A 22062-nucleotide genomic window follows, 5' to 3' on the forward strand; every position below is an offset into this window, starting at 1 on the left:
CATAGAATATTTAACTGGGTACAGTTGTTACGTTCACATGATACTGGAATACCACAACCTTGATTTGTCTCCTAAGAATAATGCCTTAGTGTGGTGCTCTCCGGCCTACCAGCAGGCACTATCCTGCCTTAGTCTCGCAGTTTTCAGTAGTCATGCAACAGGCAAGGCAACATGAATTTGTGTGAATGTAAAGCTCTGTTAGCAATCACTTACTATATAGTCATTCTAACTTTCAGAGGGTTTGGATACTTTACAGCCTTCAAAATGCTACTAAGTGTCCTGGTGATCCTCATTCATAAAAAATCACAGATTACTCTAAGATACATCAGATAAGATAAGCCAATTAATTAAAATTCAGAGAACTACATCTTAAATGTACACCATTCATATAATTAATAAAACTTTATTGAATAAAGAATAAACTTTGGAATTGTATAAGTAGAACAAACATGATTCAGGATGAAGAGAAAGGTCTTACACTAAAAATTTCACACTTAAAATATAAATTAACTATTTTCCCATTTAAAGAATTGTGTTAGAGTATAATTACATCAGAAATGACATACTATACATTTTTTAAAATCAGTGATATAATTTATCCTTTCTGTTCACCCAAAAGTAAAATTGCTGAGATTTTTAAAATAAAAATTAAAGCAAACCTTAGTTTATATTACAGTACTTAAGGAAAACTGGTTCTAATTATTAAAACAGTGTGTGCTCTTTGAAACAATGTTTAATAGAAAATGTAATTTGCACCACAATGGGCCAAAAGCTGATTTATCTTGGTTACTTATAGACTTAGCTGAGAGTCAGTAATGAATCAATACTTGGAACAGGGCTTGCCTCATGTTTAGAGCAGTCACATATCTGCTCCTCCCTTAACCAAAGTGTGTGGATCAAGGATTATATAAAGTATGCCTTAACCAGAGTTACAGCCTCTCACGATAGCATGTAAAAATTTTCCTAAACACAAAAGACCTGGTGGACTTTGTGAACATTTGTGAGAATTGTACAGTTTAAAGAAAACCTGGTAAAGGCTTGCAAGCACAATGTTGTTCATTCTAATATCGTTACTTGTGCAGGATGCCTTGGAGAAAGACTGGCCAGCTTTAGATCCCACCGGTTTCCCTTCCCAAACACCACCTCTCTCCACCCAGCTGCCCTGGCCAAAGGTAACATGTCATGGAAATTTCTGAGTGTTCCATCTCTGCTGCCTTCTGAAGGTTCTGCTATGCCGTGGTGATTAATAATACAATTTATTGGCTTGAAAAACATGATTACTTCTAGAAGCCTTGACTTCCTCCTCATCCCCAGATGTAATTTTTCATGTAGCTTTTCTTTCATTTACTCTCTGTTTTTTCTTTACTTTGGATTTCTTTCAATGCTTTATTTCACAGTAGCCAGAAAAAAAAAATGATGTGCCTCAGCTGCATGTTTGGCAGCAGACGAAAATTACTGGTTGACAGTACTTTAAAAATGCAGAAATCAACACAGAGAGGCAGCAGCTGAGGATCCTCAGCCTGGGGTCAAGGGACCACAATATCTGTTATTTATTTGATAATCGTTGAAGTTTTTGTTTTCTGAAATTTCTAAAGATCTTTGCAATTAATCATCTTGTATATGTGAACCATATTGAAAAGCAAATTATTTGCTATGTAGCAAATGTATATTTAGGCATGTCCCAGAAATTTTATTTTATTATCATTTTAATTTTGTACTGTTTTCCTTGTAAGTTTGTTCAGGCTAACCCAAGTGAGATAATAATTCAAATACTGGAATTGCTTTATTTCCTTTACATTTATGTATGTTTTTTTTTTTTACACAAGAACTCTCAGTCTTTGAGACATGATGAAACTTCGCCCACTGTACCAGCATGTCCAGCTCAAGCCTGGCTATGCAATGAGAAAGAAAATGTGTTTTCATCAGAGCACACACAGTTAAGTAGCAGGTGAGCTAAGTTACTCAGTTAAGCGGGTATCCACTTAGGAATGGCAAAGACAAAAGTGCACACCCCTCATGGAACTATAAAACTTGATGTACATTGATTTGCTTAGAAGAAGAACATGTTCTGTTAAAATATGAAAATTCTAATGTTAAAAATGTATGGGTTAGATGCATTCAAGCAATGCAAAACTTACATTTTGGTGAAATAATGTAATAATTATACAAACGGAGCTTCAGGGCCTGACAGGTAGAAAGAGGGACTATAATAAAAGCTCCAGAACCACAGTCCTTTCAGCAAAAGGATTGAAATATACTCCATGTAATTGAAACGTAAACATTTTAAATTAATGGCAGACTTTTATTACTTTTCAAGATAAAGCTCCTCTGTAGCTTAGAGTTTATTTCCAAGTTTGAGACAATAACAGCTTGTAGTTTTAAAAGAGCTGATGCACTTCTGTTAACTGTTAAAAACATGCATTTCTGTTAGCAGATCAGACAGCGGGACTTTATCCTGGACACCTGAATCAAAAACAAGTAGAAAGAGTGTACTGCAATCTGAAAAGGAAGAAAAAATCTCAGAAGAGTGGTAAGTTCTCTATTTTGCACTAAAGGAATTAAGACTTGGAAGTACTACGGATATCAGAGGTAGATGTTTTGGGGGATTCAAGAAGTCATTCGTCTTTATTGAACTTACCTTTGAAATAAGTTAATAATCAAAATTACAAATTTATTGTGTGCAATATAGTTCAGGCGTGTACATTTACATACACACCTATGTCTAAATATATTTTAGAAATTTTCAATGTATCTTTTCAATAGGGGCTTTAAGGATATCTCTACAGCTCAACAAATGCTAAAGAGAGCAAAGAAAATGAAATCAAAGAAATTGAGAAAAAAATTGGGTAAGTATTGTCATTTGATCAACATTAGTTGTGATACTTATAACATTTTAAGTCATGTTTTCTATGTTATACTTAATATGAACAGAAATTACTGCACAGGAAATTACATCTAAGACAATAACTACAAAATCCTCGATTATCAATGACAATTAAACTAACACACTGAATGATATATTTTGCCCCTGTATTTTTAAAATATTGTATTTTACATACATGGGCATTGTCTCTTTTGTACTCTGCTGTGTGCTCTGTCAACTCTGTTATAATTTGTCCCTGAGCTGGTACATCATGGAATGTTGATTCAAAAACCATCCGTTCCATGTGCTCATTCCTTTGTGCACTCTTAAAAATCTGGCTAGCCAGTAAACTAAATCCGTCCATTTAGTAGATTAAAATCCAGGGTTGATGTTCATGCATGAAAAGAAACACAATTGATTGTTCTCATGACTTTGAAAATTTTAGTAAAATTTGAAAAGCATCATTTTTTATCCACTTGTGATAATGTTCTGTTTTTCTTTGCGCACTTCTGAGCTACTTGTCCACACTAAATGCAGAGATATCAGGCAAGAAACAGCAAATGGTTATAATTTTATGTTTGTTCAAAATATCACGTTTATCTACACATTGCATTTCCCTTCAATCTTTACAATCTCACATGTTCATGAGCTTGATTTATGGCACCTGATTCTTTTAATGTGCAGTTTCGTTACAAGTAATCAAGGAAAAAAATGTATACTTGTAGCTCAAATATTGCCTGTTTCTTTTTATGTGTATTAAATTCTGAGCTATATACATTCAAAGTTTAAAATCTGAATTAAAATAACAAATACTTGTAATACGCAAAATACTTTTCATATCAGTCAGTAGCTATCGGTAAATTCATGGTACTTGTTTTTAGATCTTAAACATATAATTTTTTTACCCTAGTATGATAGTAGTTATTTTAATTTCCATGTTGCATCCTTTTGAGACAACTGTAATTTTGTATACTGTTTGTCAGATAGAAAACATTGAACATTTAAACATTTTAAAACAAATTTAAGTACATACAATGCTTCCCCTTGTCCATAGCTGTTGTCCACTCATGTCATAAACCCCTGTGAAGGTTATGAGCTGCAAACCAAACCCTGACTCCTTCAGTGAAACAGTAACTCAAAACCCAGACAGTTTGTAGGCTCGGTCTGGGGATGTGGAATAAAATACAATAAATAAGGTTGTTCAAAAAACTTCTTCATTCCTACAGTTTGCTTTTCTATCCTTCTACATGAATTTCAAGAGTAGCTGTTTTAAGAATAATATATACATGGAACTCCTGAGCCAAGTTCAAAGGCAAAATAGGTTGATATCAGACCCCAGTCACAATTACTTAGCTATCTTTGCTAGGTAATCTTTAAAAGAAAATCAAAATCAAAATAGTAGCACCATGTTTTCAATCACCTCCCCTGGAGAGAATTGAGGAAAGATGGCAGTAAAATTTTTATATGATTTTGCCACAGGGAATGCTTTTCTTCCTGCTGTTGTCATCAAAACCTTACCTAAGGGAAGTTTGAGAAAGCTCGGTCAACATATTACATACGTTTCACAGCAAAGGATTCACCAAGCAATATCGGCATAGTTGTAACTTGAGCTTTCTTGCTGTTTTACTTGTTTTGAAGTTGTGATCACACCTAGATGTAATCAAGTAAAAAGCTTTCTTTTGATCCGTCACAAGGGGGCATGATAGGGTCAAAAATGAAAAGGGAAAACCCACACTGAAACTTGTAATTTCATTTTTAACTCAATGCTTTCATTATTAACTTGGTGTTGGTATTTATGTTGACAGCATAAAGTGTCAGGTAAGGTCATGAATGACAATTGTCACTTCTAAAACAGAGATCATCATCAACTGACTGCCAAATCTCAGTAGACTCTTTGCCACAGGTCACATGTTTATTGCTATTTTCAAACATCAATATAACAAAGACACAAAAATCAATGACTTTAAAATCTGAATGCCTAAATGTAGAACTTAATGATGACCCTGATGTGGTTCTCAGTGCTTTTCTTTATACCCTCCTGACAGCAGGCAGATCAGTTAGAATATGAAAGGGTTAAAAACAAAAAGAAAAAGAAAAACTAAAGAGGTCCCTCTTGAATGACTTATTTATACTTTATTTTCTTTATCTTCTATTAAGTTCGTGACAGCTACACTAGTTTCATTTCGGAGTAAACTATTTAAGGACAATTTACTCAGATTGTGACTGGGTTTCTTTTAGAGATTAAATTTTAACCAAACTGTTGCTGCCTTTCCAGTTTTCACAATGATACTGGTGATGTGTCATTCATTTCCTGGAAAATAAACATGATTTAAGGTTTTAGCCGCTGGTATCCTAAAAAAAAAATACTGAAATATGTACATAGGTATCCACATTCTGCTAACTGTGGAAATGTTTACTAGGAGAGTTTGAATGTTAATGGGATGACTAAGCACATCTTACCTGTACAGTTTGCCAACATGAAAATTTAGAGCCACGAGAGGGCAGCATTGTCCACAAAAGTGCTGTAAGATTTGCGATTTCTGTTGGTTGAGAGCGTCAGGATGGACCAGGATCTGTTAATTAAATGGAGCCTACACTATGCTGTATTCTCATCAAGCTGTGATCCTCAAGGAAGCCTAGAGTATGGGAGCATTAAATACCGGTCACATCTGGTCAGGGGAAAACACTTCATATTTTCTGCCTGTATGATTTAAATATTATTATTAGCCAAGGAATATGAATCAAAAATACTTATTTAATGTGAAAATGAAAACATGACAGGGGCAGAAAGTAGTGAGTGATAGAATAAATTGCCAATAGAGGGGAACAAAAAACAAAAAAACCTGCTGGAGAAACTGGTTAATCACAAAGCCCAGGTGTGGAGTAATAATGGAACAAAGCTGTGGTACAAGGTTAGGGAAGTCCCAGTCCTGATGACATCTGCTGGCATAAATTAGTCTGCTTTTTTTTTTTTTTTTTTTTTGGTAAAACGTGAGGCTTCTTTGTGAATATTTAAAAACATATTCACAAGTGGCTTTTCTCTTTTATTTTTTTGTTTTTTTTCTCTTTATGAGAAATAAAGATTTTTTTAATTGAACAACTTTATTTTAAAAAACAAAGATATATGTACAGATTTTAAACATTTTTGCATAAAAGTATATGAATACATTTTTGTCAGTACTTGATTTTTTTAAAGGTTTGATTGTATGCATTAAAATCTTAATAGTTACAATGAGCATAAATTACATGTAAAACAAGATGTAACCTGTAAATAGTCAAAGTTTTCTTGGTGTGTAAAGATTAAGCATAATGGTTTTTCAGTTTCTTTCTTTCTTTTTTTTTTTTTTGGTCTTTGTTTTTCTTGAACTTCATATAGCCTGTGAGTTGTTTCAGGGGTGTTCAGAGCTTTCTGGGGTTAGTAACCCATTATCAGTGACTGCATATTATGTCTATTCTTTTGTGATTAGGTTATCTCACGCAGGATGATATTCTTTAGATGCATCCATTTTCTTAAGAATTTCATAAAGCCATTGTTTCTGATAGCTGAGTAGTACTCCATTGTGTAAATATACCACAATTTTTGTTTCCATTCATCAGGCTCTGCTTTAAAGAGCAGCAGGACCCAAGTGTCCTGCCACCTGAGATTACAGGCCTCTGAAGCAGGTCTGGTTTGTTTCATCTTACTTCTTTCTTGCAAAATATCATTTGCATTGAAAAAACTAAAGAGAAGCAGAAGAGGGAAGAATGGGAAGATGGGGGAGGAACTTTTTGCCTGTCTTGATAGGCAGTGTAACATTTTGTGTGATGTTTTACTTAGTTGGTGTTTTGATCTAGGTTGTTGGTCTTTTACTTAGTAAGTAATTTTTCCCCTTGTAATTGACATCAGCAAGAAAGAGTAGTGACTGGTCCTGTTTTGTGTATCATCTGTCTGTTTGTTCCTCTGCCCTCCCTATAAAAGACATTTTAGAATTGGAGTTATCAGACACTGAGGGAAGTATAAGATTCGGGACTGCCAGGAAGAACACCGTATGTAAGGCGAGACGCCCAAGTCTATTGAAAACATGCAGGGTCAAGAACCCGAGGGTAGCAAGCATATTTGGAAGTAAGACTAGATGAGTGGGCTGGGGAAAGGGAGTGGGTGGCTCGTTTGGATGCCTCACACACTTTAAGAGATCTAAGTGAAGGGATTTGGGGGCATAGATGCTGGCAAGATGTAAGGGCAGAAAGTGTAGAATGCAGACATAGTGGATGTTCCTCCGTATACGTCCAATTTATGCGTGTTGTATGTAAGCATTTGTAATTAAAAACAGGTGAAGTAAAAACAAGTTAGTGCTTTGGAAGGAAGGGTGACTGACAGAAGGATAAAAATGATTCATCAGCTCTTTTAATTCCTGAAAGTATCAAGTATTTGATTTTTGTTCAGTTGGTATTTGCTGGCTTTATTTTTAGTAAAAATGGCTTAAGCCATTTTGTATTATTAAATCATATCATAGAATTAAGAAATGTAGAGCTATTTTTGTATTATTAAGTCATATCCTAGAATTAAGGAAAGTAGAATATTTTGACATACTCATTTAATGCATTTTAAGGGGATCACACATTGTGGGAAAGGCACTTCCAAAATAATACTAAAGGTAATGAGTGTTTGAATGAGAGGGATCAAGAATGACCAATAATGACAAAACCTCAGAAAAATGAGATTTACTTAAGATTCACTTTATTTACCTCAAAAATTCTAGAAATAATAAGAATTTCACTCAAACACTATTTCGTTGTGCTTCCAAAAACAACAATAGAATTTACTCTGAATCGTGAAGCAGTTGAGTCTCTCTACATATTTCTAGAATCCACTAACCTATCTGGCATCTACTTCAACATCAAAGTTATGAAAAAACATTTAAATTTACATATTTACGGCTTTCCTGGTCTTTAGAAATTGCAGCTTTGTGTTTGAGAAGTTAAATTTAAATTAGTACTTGTATATGCTAACAATTATTGGTGCTAATGTGGTTCAAGGGGGCCAAGGTCCACCCCAAATCAAACATAAGTGTTTTTCATGTAATGCTGTCCCCAGAGACATGGTGGATAAAAGAAATGCTGCATTTTTCACTCTGTGGTCTTATGCTAATAACATGACCAAGGAGTTTCTGTGTGAAGACCCTGAAAAGGAAAATGGCCATTGTGTGAATATATTAAAGTGAATCCTAGACTTCAATGAATGGTCTACCATGTTGGCTATGGAATATCTGCCAAGAAGGGCTATATATAGATATAGGGAATAGCGCTATCTAGAGACAGATGTATGTTACAGGAGGCAAAGCTGCAGGGAAAGATCCACTTACCTGTAAAATGAAAGTACTGGACATCAGACATAAAGCTATAGGACTTGGTGTTTGCCTTGCTGGGATCCAGTCTTGTATTAAGTCTAGAATTACTTTGCTATATCACCATTTTCCAAATAATATAAGATAGTAAAAAAAGATGTTTTCATCTTGTGGGTGCTTACACCACTCCTTTCTCAGTCTTTAGGCAAAAACCTCTAAAACTGTAGGACCAAATCATATTTTCACATTCTATAAAACCATTTTTCATGAATAAAAATTATAAGGCTCTATATTCACAATGCGTCTGTTTCTCTGCAATATGCTAGTGAGATTAATACTATTTTTAACTTTAAAATATAGAAAGAATTCATATAACTTCTTTGCTACATAAATTAATTAGTACAACAGAGAGAACCACTTTGCATGTAGAATTGTTTTCTTCTATTACCTGTTTCCTTGATGTCCTGCATTCATCTCTCCTATGTGCTCTCTGTGTAGTTTAGCAAGGAGATAGTGACAGAACTGTCTTGCAATAAACAGCATGACTCCCAACTAAGAAAATTCTACCTGAAAAATGTATGTACATTCAAATATTCACATTTATTACTAATATTCCTGTCATTATAATAAGGAGGATCACTCATCTGATCCTCTGACTACTCTATATTATCAAATTTACATAGGCATCAGCTGTTTCCCAGAGTTGCACGGAGTGTTTCTAATTCAATATAAATGTATGTACTAACAACATAAAGGAAACATATGGTTGTGTTAGAGTAACCTAGAGGTGGTCTTTTTATCTTATTTCCCCTAGAACCTTCTGTGAGACTAGCATTATTCAAAAGAAACAAAAATAAAGTTTCTGTTACAAAGTCATCAAAGAAGACACAGCTCAGAAGAGAAGATTACTTTGAAGGTAAGGTTTAATGAAAGACTCAGAAAGGTAAAGGTCTGTAAAGATAGAAAAATATATTATTAAAATATTTTCAGTCCTATAGAGCACATATGAAAGATGTGTGTGTGTGTGTGTGTGTTAACTAGCTGTGAATAAGAATTAAAAATATTTATCAATCTAAATATTCTACTTACTAGGCAAATATATTAGTATAATTTTTCATTTGTGTTATCTAGATTTAAATATCCTTTATAATTTGTATAAATAAACCTGTAATATTACATCATCAGTTTTAATACTGATATTAAAATTTTCACAGGTGCAAATTATATTAGCTTCAAAAAGTGGGATTAATCACATGCTAAAATGATATTCTAATATACTTATGGTTAGTATGTTCAAATTTTATTAAACAGTAACAATTGTACTTTATTATTTAAAATACATTTGCTCAAACTACATAAATCTGCTAATTAACAAGGAAGACAGTATAGTGAACATATCCCCCACACCCTATATCATCAATGATGAAAGCTGTCTCTGCTTCTTTTAGTACTGAAGGCTTTCCTATCTAGATGATGGGTTGGCTACATTTCTGATTTCAGCATTCCGAAACCTGATAGCCGTGTATTATTAAACAGAACCACGATGTGACTTGCCAGTTTCATATGTGTTGGTAGACCTAATATTTTTACAGTTTATTCTATCAGTACTTTCTGGTAATCATTTATAACGGGGCAAAAGTCATACATTTTTTAATGGAAATTAACTATTGTCTCCCGTGTTTTATGTAATAGATTTAAAACACACACATCATTAATAACCTAATTTAGAAGGGGTTTGTTGTGATTTGCATTTCATTATGATTTGGAAGTGACTTCATTATTATGATATAGAGAGACATATTAAAATGGTATGTCAGAAGACTTGATGTCTGGAGTTTTCTTATAAGTTTTAAACAGTAAGCACACACTTAGAAAGACATGTAAAGTAAGTGTGACTGTTCATTGAGTTTATTGCATGCATATATTGTGACAAGTTTAAAGGTATATAGTATGTGTGTCCATTAAATGTTCTAATATTTACAATTTTTTCATGGTAAGGCAACTTCAACTTGTGCCCACTAAAGGTATCTACTTAATATTGGGACTTCAGGGACAAATCACCTGTTAAGCACAGTGGCTGCCCTGGATTCAACTCCCAGTATCACTTGGACACTTACAATTACCCATGACTCCAGGCCTAGGATATTCAACACCCTCTTCTCTCCTCCTCAAGAACTAGGAACACATGCGATACACAGACATACATGCAAGCAAAAGCATCTATATACCTAAAATTAAAAATATATATAAAACTTCAGATGTTAAGGAATAGTTTAATAGAATTAAATTGAATTTCCTAAATAAGATAAACCTGAACTTTCAAATAAGGTTCTTGTTATAACTTTACTAGTTCACTGATTTTACAAGTAAATAGTAGCAATTGTGATGAAATTAGTATCAACGGGGGAGACAACCTTTCCCTGTTAAATAGAGACATCCCTACTAGAGAGGAGAAATACTTAAAAGAAAAACATTTAATTTACATAACTTGGATATTTAGGGGGGGGAAAAGCTCTATTCAAACATGTTCTCATGTATTCCTCCCCATAATAATTACATGTAAACAGCATGTTGTTCAAACTATGAACCAATATAAAATAAGCAAAGAGATGTTCACAGTAAAGACAGGGAAAGGATGAGAGAGCACTGAGTGTTTGCACATAAGTTTTATAAGCAAAGTTTTATGTGGTGCTGGTTTTAGTTTTTTTCTTTTGTTTTGTTTTGATTTCCTTTTTTTGTTTTGTTTTGTTTTCTTTTACCTCCATGTGAAATGTATTTGTTTTGGAGTTTTATGGATTTTTTGTTGTCCAAAATATTTACAACTTTATTCATTATTTTGAATGAATATTATATACATACAGTTTTCCTAACTGGTGAATAATAACAATTATTATTTTAAGGCTTCTGATTTTAAGGAATCAGCTAGACAATAATCGTTCTACATGAAAGACATTTACATTTAATTTACATGTAAGAAAGGAATTGACAGTTAATATGTTAACATTTGACTTACATTGTTAAGAAGAGTTAAAGATGAGATGCTCATTGTTTTTGCTTTGAAGCCCATATTGTCTTAAGTGCTGCTCTGAACTCAGGCTGCTCCTATATGTACATTCAGTAATGCAGAGGATAGCTTAATATAGCAGGCTGACCAATTGCAGCTGCCCAGTCATTGCTGCATTCTTAAACCAAGTCTTTTGAGATTAAAGCTTGTTTGTTACAGAGTATACAGTATTATAAAATATAATTGTATATTGTTTAGATATGTTTATATGTTGTTTTATAATATATAGTATAAAACTATAATTCTATTAATTTCAGTGTTACATAACCAGCATTACCTCTGGATTTAAGAACTTTAACATTTATTTTCCCTTAAGAAAAAAATGAAATAAAATTAATAGTGGGAATTTGAGACCCCCTCCAATGAGAGAAATCAAAATTAAATTTGCTATAAGTCAGATTAAGAAACTCCATGTGGAATAGTATCTCAGAACTATGGTACGCCAGCACTGTTTTATAATTTTCTGATTTTCCTCAAATTAGATCATAGTATAATTTATCGATTCTATGATTCTAATTTATTTTATACTAACACTGTATGAGTTATAGAAAAACATTCCTTTTCAATTTTACAGTCATGACCATGTAAAATGTCATGAGTATTGTAAATTGTATTAAATGCTTTGATTATTACTATGGTCTCTTTTGTAGATATCAATAGATAGATGAAGATATTCAAATGAAAATTATGGTTACACCTGTGGAATATTGGATATGGAATAAATTACATTAAATAGCGCAAGGTTAAAAACCTTAACTTTTATCAATCCATGTTTATAAAATACCTACTTATATAGTTTGACATGTATGTGAAATGTAAAATACATCTTTACCTTAAACCTAATGAGGGCTAAGTTTGGACCACATCTGGACCCAAGATAACCAAAAGGATAGGTGATTTGTTAGTTATCATTTGGTTGGTCCTATAGGACTGAAGGCCTACAGACTCTAAAACAAACTGTATAGATATATGATGACTTGTTTGTTAGCTCCATTGATTGTTATTTTAGCCCACCTTTGTTATCACAGATAATTCTCACTTGGGTTTAAATTTTTATCTTGCCTTCAAAGTCTCTGAAGACACATTTTGTTTTGTTTCCTTGTAATTGAACTAGTAAAAGTACTGATATCACTCTTTAGTGTTTGTCACTGACCTACGAAAAAAGTGTGTGTGTGTATCACAATTTGTCTTACACAGTTTAAAACTTTGTAAAAATAGCTCATTCAAATGTATCATTTAATTAATTTATGCAGTAATCAAAGCAATTATATTTAAATATTTGTAGAACAAAGTTCTTTCTATGATTTTTTTCAATTTTATTAGATATTCTCTGTATTTACATTTCAAATGTTATATCCTTCCTCCTCTCACTCCTCTCCTCACCCCCCTCTACTTGCTTCCATGAAGGTACTCCCTTTCCCAATCACCCTCTACCACCTCAGTGCCTTGGCTGATAGATGATATTGTTCTTCCCATGAGGGTGCAAACCTTTCAGCTCTGTCAGTCATTTCTCTAGGTCTTTGATTGGGGTCCCCATGTTCAGTCTGATGTTTAGCTGCATGCATCCTCATATGTATCTGTATGACTCTGGCAGAGGGTCTGAGGATACATCCATGTGTGGTTCCTGCCAGTAAACATTTCTTGGCGTCAGGAATACTACTTAGGTTTGGTGGCTGCATATGGGGTGGTTCTCCAGGTGAGGCAGTCTCTGTAGATCTTTTTTTCAATCTCTGCTCCTCTATTTGACCTTGCCTTTCCTTCCCTGATTTTTTCTCCCTTCTAAGAAGTAATGAGGCATCCACATTCTGGCCCTCCTTCTTTGTGAGCTTCGTAAGTTCTGTAGATGGTTTCTTGGGTATTTCAAGCTTTGGGGGTGGGGTTAATATCTGCTTATTAGTATGTGCATACCACGAGTGCTCTTTTGTGACTGGATTACAATACTCAGGATGATAGCTTCATGTTCCATCCATTTGCCTAGAAAATTCATGAACTCATTGTTTTTAATAGCTGAGTAGTGCTCTATTGTGTATATGTACCACAATTTCTGTAACAATTTTTCTGTAGAAGGACATCTGGGTTCTTTCCAGCTTCTGGCTATTATAAGTAAGGCTGCTATGAACATTGTTGAGCATGTGTCCTTGTTAGATGTTGGAGCTTCTTTTGGGTATGTGCCCAGGAGTGGTATTGCTGGGTCCTCAGGTAGTACTATGTCCAATTTTCTGAGGAACCACAGACTGATTTCCAGAGTGGTTGAACCAGTTTACAATTCCAGTAACAGAGGAGGAGTGTTCCTCTTTCTCCACATCCTGGCCAGCATCTACTGTCACCTGAGTTTTTAATCTTAGCCATTCTGAATGTTGTATAATGGAATCTTAGGGTTGATTCAATTTGCATTTTTCTGATGACTAGGGATGTTGAGCATCTCTTTAGGTGTTTCTCAGCCATTCCACATTCCTCAGTTTAGAAGTCTCTATGTAACTCTGTACCCCATTTTTTCATTCTCTAGAATCTAACTTCTTGAGTTTTTCATATATATGGGATACTAGCCTTCTATCAGAAGTAAGATTGGTAAAGATCTTTTCCCAAACTGTTGGTTGACTGTTTTCTCTTTTGACAATATCCTTGGTGTTACAGACACTTTGCAGTTTCATGAGGTGCCATTTGTTCATCTTTGATCTTAGGTAATAAGCCATTGTTGTTATGTTCAGGAAGGTTAACCTTGTGCCTATGTGTTTGTAGCTCTCCCCCTCTTTTGTTCTATTAGTTTCAGTGTTCCTGGTTTTATGTGGAGGGCTTTGATCCACTTGAACTTGAGCTTTGTACAAGGAGCTAAGAAGGGATTGATTTGCATTCTTTTGCATGCACTGCCAGTTGAATCAGCACCATTTGTTGAACAGGATGTTATTTTTCCATTGAATGTTTTTAGCTCCTTTTTCAGATATTAAGTGAACATAGGTGTATGGGTTCATTTCTGGGTCTTCAATTTTGTTCCATCAGTCAACCTTCCTGTCTCTAACCAATATCAGGCAGTTTTTAACACAATAGATCTGTAATACAGCTTGAGGTCAGGGATGGTGATGCATGTAGAAGTTTTTTTCTTGTTGAGAATGGTTTTTGCTATCCTGGGTTTTTACTATTCTAAATGAATTTTCAACTTGATCTTTCTAACTCTATGAAGATTTGAGTTGTAAATTTGATGGTTGATGGCAATGAATTTGTAGATTGCCTTAGGCAAGATACCCATTTTTACAATGTTGATCCTTCCAATCCATGGGCATGAGAGATCTTTCCATCTTCTGATGTATTCTTCAATCTCCTTCTTCAGAAACTTGAAGATCTTGTCATACAAATCCTTCACTTGTTTGGTTAGGGTCGCACAAAGGTATTTTATATTCTTTGTGGCTATTGTGAAAGGTGCCACTTCTCTAATTTCTTTCTCAGCTTGTTTGTCCTTTGAGTAGAAGAAAGCTACTGATTTGTTTGAGTTAATTTTATATCCATCCACTTTGCTGAAGGTGTTTTTTATTTGTAAAAGTTCCCTGGTGGAATTTTTGCCTTATTGCTCTGGCTAGTACTTCAAGTACTATATTGAATATGAAGGGAGAGAGTGGGCAGCCTTGTCTAGTCCCTGATTTTAGTGGAAATACTTCAAGTTTCTCACCATTTACTTTGATTCTGGCTACTCGTTTGCTGTATATTGCTTTTACTATGTTTAAGTATGTGCCTTGAATATTTAACTTTTCCAAGATTTTTAACATTCATGGGTGTTGAATTTTGTCAGATGCTTTCTCAGCATCTAGAGAGATAATCTTGTGATGTTTTTCCTTTGAGTTTGTTTATACAGTGGTGACATTGATGCACTTCTGTATATTGAACCATCCTTACATTCCTGTGATGACGTCTACTTGATCATGGTGAATGATAGTTTTTTATGTGTTCTTGGATGTGGTTTGCAAGAAATTTTTGAGTATTTTTCATCAATGTTCATGAGGGAAATTGGCCTAAAGTTCTTTTTCTTTGTAGGGTCATGTTAGTACTATACTTAATATTCCCTGTTGTAATTTCTTTTATTATTTTTAATATTATATTCACTGGTAAAACACAGAAAAGGGTTTTGCTAACTACATTGACCCATGAATATTCAAAAAAAAATTTCAAGGGATTTTTGATCCTAAGGACTGTCGGTGAACCAATTTCTTCTAAAGATTCTGATTGATTAAAATATCTTGATTGATGAAAAAGGAGTTGTCTCATGGAAAAAAGTATGAGGAACAATATGTTACTTTTCATATGTATACCATGTGACACGGTTATATGCAATTAGTTAAAATGTATATTATTTACTCTACAATCTATAGTTTTTATCATAAAACATTTATACCCTTAACTCTTCTGAAGCAGATACTGCATGGCTACTTTCTGTGGAGGCTTTGATATATGATCGATCTCATCACCCATTTTTCTTGTCTGGGCAACTTCCCGTTCCCTTCAGCCTCAATACCTTAAGTTGTAGTAACTGTAATTGTACTATGTTCATAAGATAAACATTACTAGATTCTACATCTGTGCTATATGTTATACTCTTGCTTTGTTTATACTATATTATTTTACTTATACTGATTTCCTTCAAATTAATTCATGTTCTCACAAATAATAAAATTTCTTTTAACCTACTTAACCTACCAATATCCATTCATGTTTTAATATGCACTGCAGTTATTTACATCTGTCCGTGACTATGCATCAATAATACAGATTTGCAGATATATCTAACATACTCTCTTCATGTCAGTTGGCTAATTGCGAGTAGTAATATTGCTATATCAAATAGTATTTTTCCTTTATATTTCCTGAGGAATTTCCATAGTGTTTTGAATAATAGTTTGTACTAGTTTGTATCATTCTAATCATGTGTATTCCATTTTCTCCACATGATATCTTTTTATCTTTAACATTTGTAACAACAGCCATGTAACTAAAGTAGATTGTTCATCTTGTTTTCATTGCCCTCATGTTAATAATTCCACTCATTTTCTCATTTACATATTATGTCATATATTAACTACCTACCTAGATGATAATTTGATGGTAAGAATGTCGCGCGCCCACGCTTCCCACCGATAGGAACAGGCGTGCAACAACCGGATTCTTCTGCGGACAACCTTTATTGTACAGCACTCTGAGCAGGGGACTTCTTGAGCAGAAAACTTCTCTCTGAGCCGGGGACTCCCTACTGGGGTCTACTGTATAGGCGACCTCTCACATGCAGTCTCCCACGTGCGATCTCTCTGCCCAGTCTCTCTTCACATGGGATCTCCCGCAATCTCTCCACTATCTCCCTCAATCTCCTCACGTGGGGGAGAAAATGCACTGCTTATAAATGCCTAAGAGACTTGTGTTGCTACCTGATTGGTGCATCCTCCTGTAGCTCAATCACGTGCCCCGAGATTGGGCTGTGACTTATGTGGTTGCCAAGCAACATGAGGGGAAAGGTTTTTGTAGGCTGAACAATGGGCGGGAAGCTGGCGCCATCTATTGGCGCCAACGGCTTCCTACAGTAAGAATAATTGGTAAATGATAGATGATAAAAATGGATATTTTGAATAATAGATAAATGATAAAAAATATACCTAGATAGATAGAGATTCTAAATAGATAGATAGATAGACAGACAGATAGACAGATAGATGAGTAGATAGGTAAAGTTCTCTCCTTATTTGCTTTTAGTCATCTAGTTTCAACTTATTGAAAGCATTATCTATTTCTTGTATATTCCTGGAACTCATATGCAAAAATAGCACTAACAATAAATCTGTGGGTCTGCTTCTGAATTTTCTGTTCCATTCCATTGGCTTATGTGTCTGTCTTTATGCCAACATTCAGTTAGTTGTTTTTATGACAATTGCTTTCTAATAAGTTTCAAAATTTGAAAATTTGATACCATAATCTTTACTCTCTAAGCTCATGATGGCCTTAGCTCTTTTGTGGTTCTTTGCAAATTTAATAACTTTATTATATTTCTGTGGAAAAATAATCTTGGAATTTTGAGACAATTACACTGAATCTTTCCAAAAGTTTTGTATGAAAATGTTAGCAAAAAAATAACTCATTGCTTGCTAGCTTGGAATAACTTTCCACTTTTTTTTTAATATGGTGGATCCTCAGAAAATTGACCACAGTACTACCTGAAAGCCCAGCTTTCCATTTTCTAAACTTGTTTTCAGTTGGCTGAGTTTCTAATTTGTTGATATTCTTCAGTATTAAGCTATTTTATAATTCTGTAACTATATTTGTATAGAAAGAGTTTATTGTTGTTCCTTTGTAAGGAAGTTGTTGATTTAATTTTAACATGCTCTTTGGTTGGTAGTTCACTCTCTGTGAGCTCCCATGGACCAGGGTAGTTGAGACCTGTAAGTTCAGTGTATCTGGTTTTATGTGGCGGTCCTTGATCTGCTTGGACTTCAACTTTGTAAAAAGTGGTAAGATTGGATTGGTTTGCATTCTTCTACATTCTGATCTCAAATAAAACCAGCATGATTTGTTGAAAATGCTGTCTTTTCCTACCAGACAGTTTTAGCTCTTTGTCAATGATCAACTGACCGTAGGCATGTGGGTTCATTTTATTCCATTGACCTACCCAACAGTCTGAGTACTAATGCAGTTTTTATCACAATTTCACCGTAATACAGCTAGAGTTCAAGGGTGGTGATTTCCCAGAATTTCTTTATCAAGTAGGCTTCATTTCAGGGATTCAGGGATGGTTCAAACTGATCAACATAGTCTACTATATAAACAATCTCAAAAAAAAATGATCATCTTATTAGATGCTGAGAAAATCTTTGGCAAACCTAAATACCTCTTCATGATAAAATTCTTTGAAAGAACAGGAACTTAAAGCCCATACCTAAACATATTAAAAGCAATATACAACAAACCAGTAGACAGCATCAAATTAAATGGAGTAAAATTTGAAACAAACCTACTAAATTAGGGACTAGACAAAGCTGTCCACACATCTCCTACCTATTCAATATAGTACTGTAAGTCTTAGCCCAAACAATTAGACAAGTAAATGAGGTCAAAGGGATACAAATTGGAAATGAAGATATCAAAATATCACTATTTGCAGATCATATGATAGTATATTTAAGTGACCAAAAAATCCCACCAGAGAACTCCTGCAGGTGATAAACAACTTCAGCAAAATGGCTGGATATAAAATTAACTGAAACAAATCGGTAGCCTTCTTTTATTCAAAGGATAAACAGGCTGAGAAAGAAATTGAGGAAATGACACCCTTCACAATAGACACAAAAAATATTAAATGCCTTAGAGTTACTCTAACTACAGAAGTAAAAGAACTGTATGACAAGAACTTCTAGTATCTGAAAAATATCAAAGAAAATCTCAGAAGATGGAAACATCTCCTATGTACATGGATTGACAGGATTAATACAGTAAAAATGACCATCTTGCCAAAAGCAATCTACAGATTCAATTCAATCACCATCAAAATTCCAACTCAATTCTTCATAGAGATAGAAAGAGCAATTTCCAAATTAATTTGGAATAACAAAAACCCCAGAACATGGAGTGTCAATTTTTTAGTTCTTTGTATATAATGATTATTAGCCCTCTATCAGATGTAGGATTGGTAAATATCTTTTCCCAATTTATTGATTGCCATTGTGTTCTATTGACAGTGTCCTTTGCCTTACAGAAACTTTGCAATTATATGAGGTCCATTTGTTGATTGTTGATCTTGGGACATAAGCCATTGGTGTTCTGTTCAGGATATTTTCCTCTGTACCTAAGTTTTCAAGGCTCTTCTCCACTTTCTCTTCTATTAGTTTCAGTGTATCTGGATTTATGTCTTTGATTCCCTTGGACTTGAGCTTTTTAAAAGGAGATGAAAACATATCTTTTGTACATTCTTCTAAATGAAGACAGCCCGTTGAACCAGCACCTTTTGTTATAAATGCTGTCTTTTTTTTTACTGGATGGTTTTTATCTTTTTTTTTTTTTTTCAAAGATAAAGTGACCACTGGTGTGTGGGTTCATTTCTGGGCCTTCAGCTCTATTCCATTGATCTACCTGTCTGTCTCTGTATAAATACCATGTAGTTTTGTTTTTGTTTTTTTATCATAGATGCTCTGTAATACAGTTTGAGAACAGGGATGGTGATTTCCCGAGAAGTTCTTTTATTTTTGAGAATAAGTCTTGCTATCTTTTTTTATTTTTATTCCAAATAAATTTTCAAGTTGTTTTTTCTAACTTTATGAAGAGTTGAAGTGGGATTTTGATGGGGACTGCATTGAATCTGTAAATTACTTTTGGCACAATGGCCATTTTTAATTATATTAATCCTGCCAATCAATGAGCATGGGAGATTTTAATTAAAGGTTATTTTTTCTTACTTTAAAATTGTGTGTCTTTCTATGTGTGCATTTGTGTGTATTGAAAATGAACTAGAGTACTTCTTTTAAATTATTATTTATTACTGAGTCAATAACATTCATATAATTGGTTAATAGTTATACAGTTTTGTGAATATCAAAATTATAACACTATATACTGTTTGTGAAGTACACACATGCCCAGTATACTTGCTTACATGGTGAGTGGTCAATAATTGTAATTATTAACAACATTAATAAATTTTAAGTTAATGACTTTTAAAAAAATGTATTTTTACTAAGCACTATGGGGTTAGTTTCATTAAAAAATAGATGCATTATAACTATCCACATCTTACAAATGGAAAGTAGTGACTTTGAAAATTTGATAATTGACTTATCTAAAGTCAAATATATATGGATCCATACATATATATAAAGAAAGGCCTTAAAAAGGGAGATAAAATTTCCATGCAGCCAAAGCTAGTGAAATCAAAACCTAAAGTAAAATATGAGGAACAAGATTTCAAGAAATCTCACCCCTGAGCCTAGATGTGAGTCAACACTCCCGTTTCACTGACTATCCCAGGGATGACCACCCAGAACTCTCAGGGCACAGGTATAGGTGTTGCCTGGAAACAGAAACTTTTGTAGAAAAGCCAAACCTGGTCCACTTTCATCAGGACTGGTTCCCAAGAGGAGTAGAAAGCAGAAAATAATCAAAATCAGAACTGAAATGAACCAAATCAAAACCAAAAGAACTATACAAAGATTCACCAAATCTAAAAGCTGGTTCTTTGATAAAATCAACAAGATCGACAAACACTTAGCCAGATTAACTAGAGAGCACAGAAACAGCATCCAAATTAACAAAATCAGAAATTAAAGGGGAGACATAATAGAAACTGAGGAAATTCAAGAAATCATCAGATTCTACTACAAAAGCTTATACTCAATAAAACTGGAAAATCTAGAAGAAATAAACAATTTTCTAGATACCAAAGTTAAATCATGATCAGATAAACCATCTATATAGCCCCACAACCCATAAAGAAATAGAAGCAGTCATCAAAAGCCTCCCAAACCAAAAAAAAAAAAAAAAAAAAAAAAAAAAAAAAAAGGCCAGGACCAGATGGGTTTAGTGCAGAATTCTGTCAGACACTCATAGAAGACATAATACCAAATAATCTCCAAAATATTCCACAAAATAGAAACAAAGGGAATACTACCCAACACATTCTTCGATTCCACATTTATGGTCATTCCTAAACCACACAAAGAACCTGCAAAGAAAGAGAACTTTAGAACAATTTCCTTCATTAACACTGATGCAAAAATCCAAAACATTCTGGAAAACCGCATCCAAGAACACATAAAAATATCATTCATTATGATCAAATAGGCTTCATCCCAGGGATGCCGGGATGGTTCAATATATGGAAATCCATCACTGTAATCTACTATATGAACAATGTCAAACAAACAAACAAAAAACCAAACAAAACAAAACACATGATCACCTCTTTAGATTCTGAGAAAGCATTTGACAAAATTTAATACCATTCATGTTAAAAGTCTTGGAAAGATCAGGAATTCAAGGCTCATATTTAAACACAGTGAAAGCAATATACAGCAAACCAGTAGCCAATATCAAACTAAATGGTAAGAAACTTGAAGCAATCCCATTAAAATCAGGGATTAGACAAGGCTGCCCATTCTCTCCCTACCTATTCAATATAGTATTAGAAGTACTATCCGGAGCCTTCAGACAACAAAAGGAGGTCAAGGGGTTACAAATCAGACAGGAAGAAGTCAAAATATCACTATTTGCAGATCATATAATAGTAATGTGGCTCAAAAAGTTTCACCAGGAAACTTCTACAGCTGATAAACAACTTCAGCAAAGTGGCTGGATTTAAAATTATCTCGAACAAATCAGTAGCCTTCCTCTGAGAAAGAAATTATAGAATCTATAACCTTCACAATAGCCAAAAAGAATATAAAATACCTTGGTGTGACCCTAACCCAGCAAGTGAAGGATCTGTATGACAAGAGCTTCAAGTCTCAGAAGAAGAATATTGTATAAAACCTCAAAGGTGGAACAATATCCCATGCTCATGGATTGGAAGGACCAACCTAGTAAAAAAGGCCATGTTGTCTAAAGCAATCTACAGATTCAATGCAATCTTCATCAAGATTCCAGTTCAATTCTTCACAGAGTTGGAAAGAGCAATTTGCAATTTTATTTGGAAAAACAAAAAACCTAGGAGAGCAAAACATATTCTCAAAAATAAAAAGAAAAAAAAGTCTGGGGAATCACCATCTCTAACCTCAAGCTGTATCACAGAACAATTGTGATAAAAATTGAATAATAATGGTACAGAGACAAGGAGGTAGATCAATGGAATAGAATTG

At 34.0% G+C, this 22062-nt stretch overlaps 1 protein-coding gene across 1 annotated transcript in view; it reads left to right on the plus strand.

Annotated features, from left to right (window-relative positions):
- Nucleotides 1–22062, plus strand: part of LRRIQ1 (leucine rich repeats and IQ motif containing 1) — a gene marked incomplete at both ends in the record, with an annotated part of 187224 nt that overhangs the window by 106715 nt on the left and 58447 nt on the right. The window contains 5 exons of the mRNA XM_080935379.1: nt 1083–1172; nt 1827–1948; nt 2435–2530; nt 2764–2846; nt 9002–9103. Of these exons, the coding sequence (XP_080791505.1) occupies nt 1083–1172; nt 1827–1948; nt 2435–2530; nt 2764–2846; nt 9002–9103 (493 nt within the window). The remainder of the gene's footprint in view (nt 1–1082; nt 1173–1826; nt 1949–2434; nt 2531–2763; nt 2847–9001; nt 9104–22062) is intronic.

Source organism: Micromys minutus, assembly GCF_963924665.1.
Source record: "Micromys minutus genome assembly, chromosome: 22".
Lineage (NCBI taxonomy): Eukaryota > Metazoa > Chordata > Mammalia > Rodentia > Muridae > Micromys > Micromys minutus.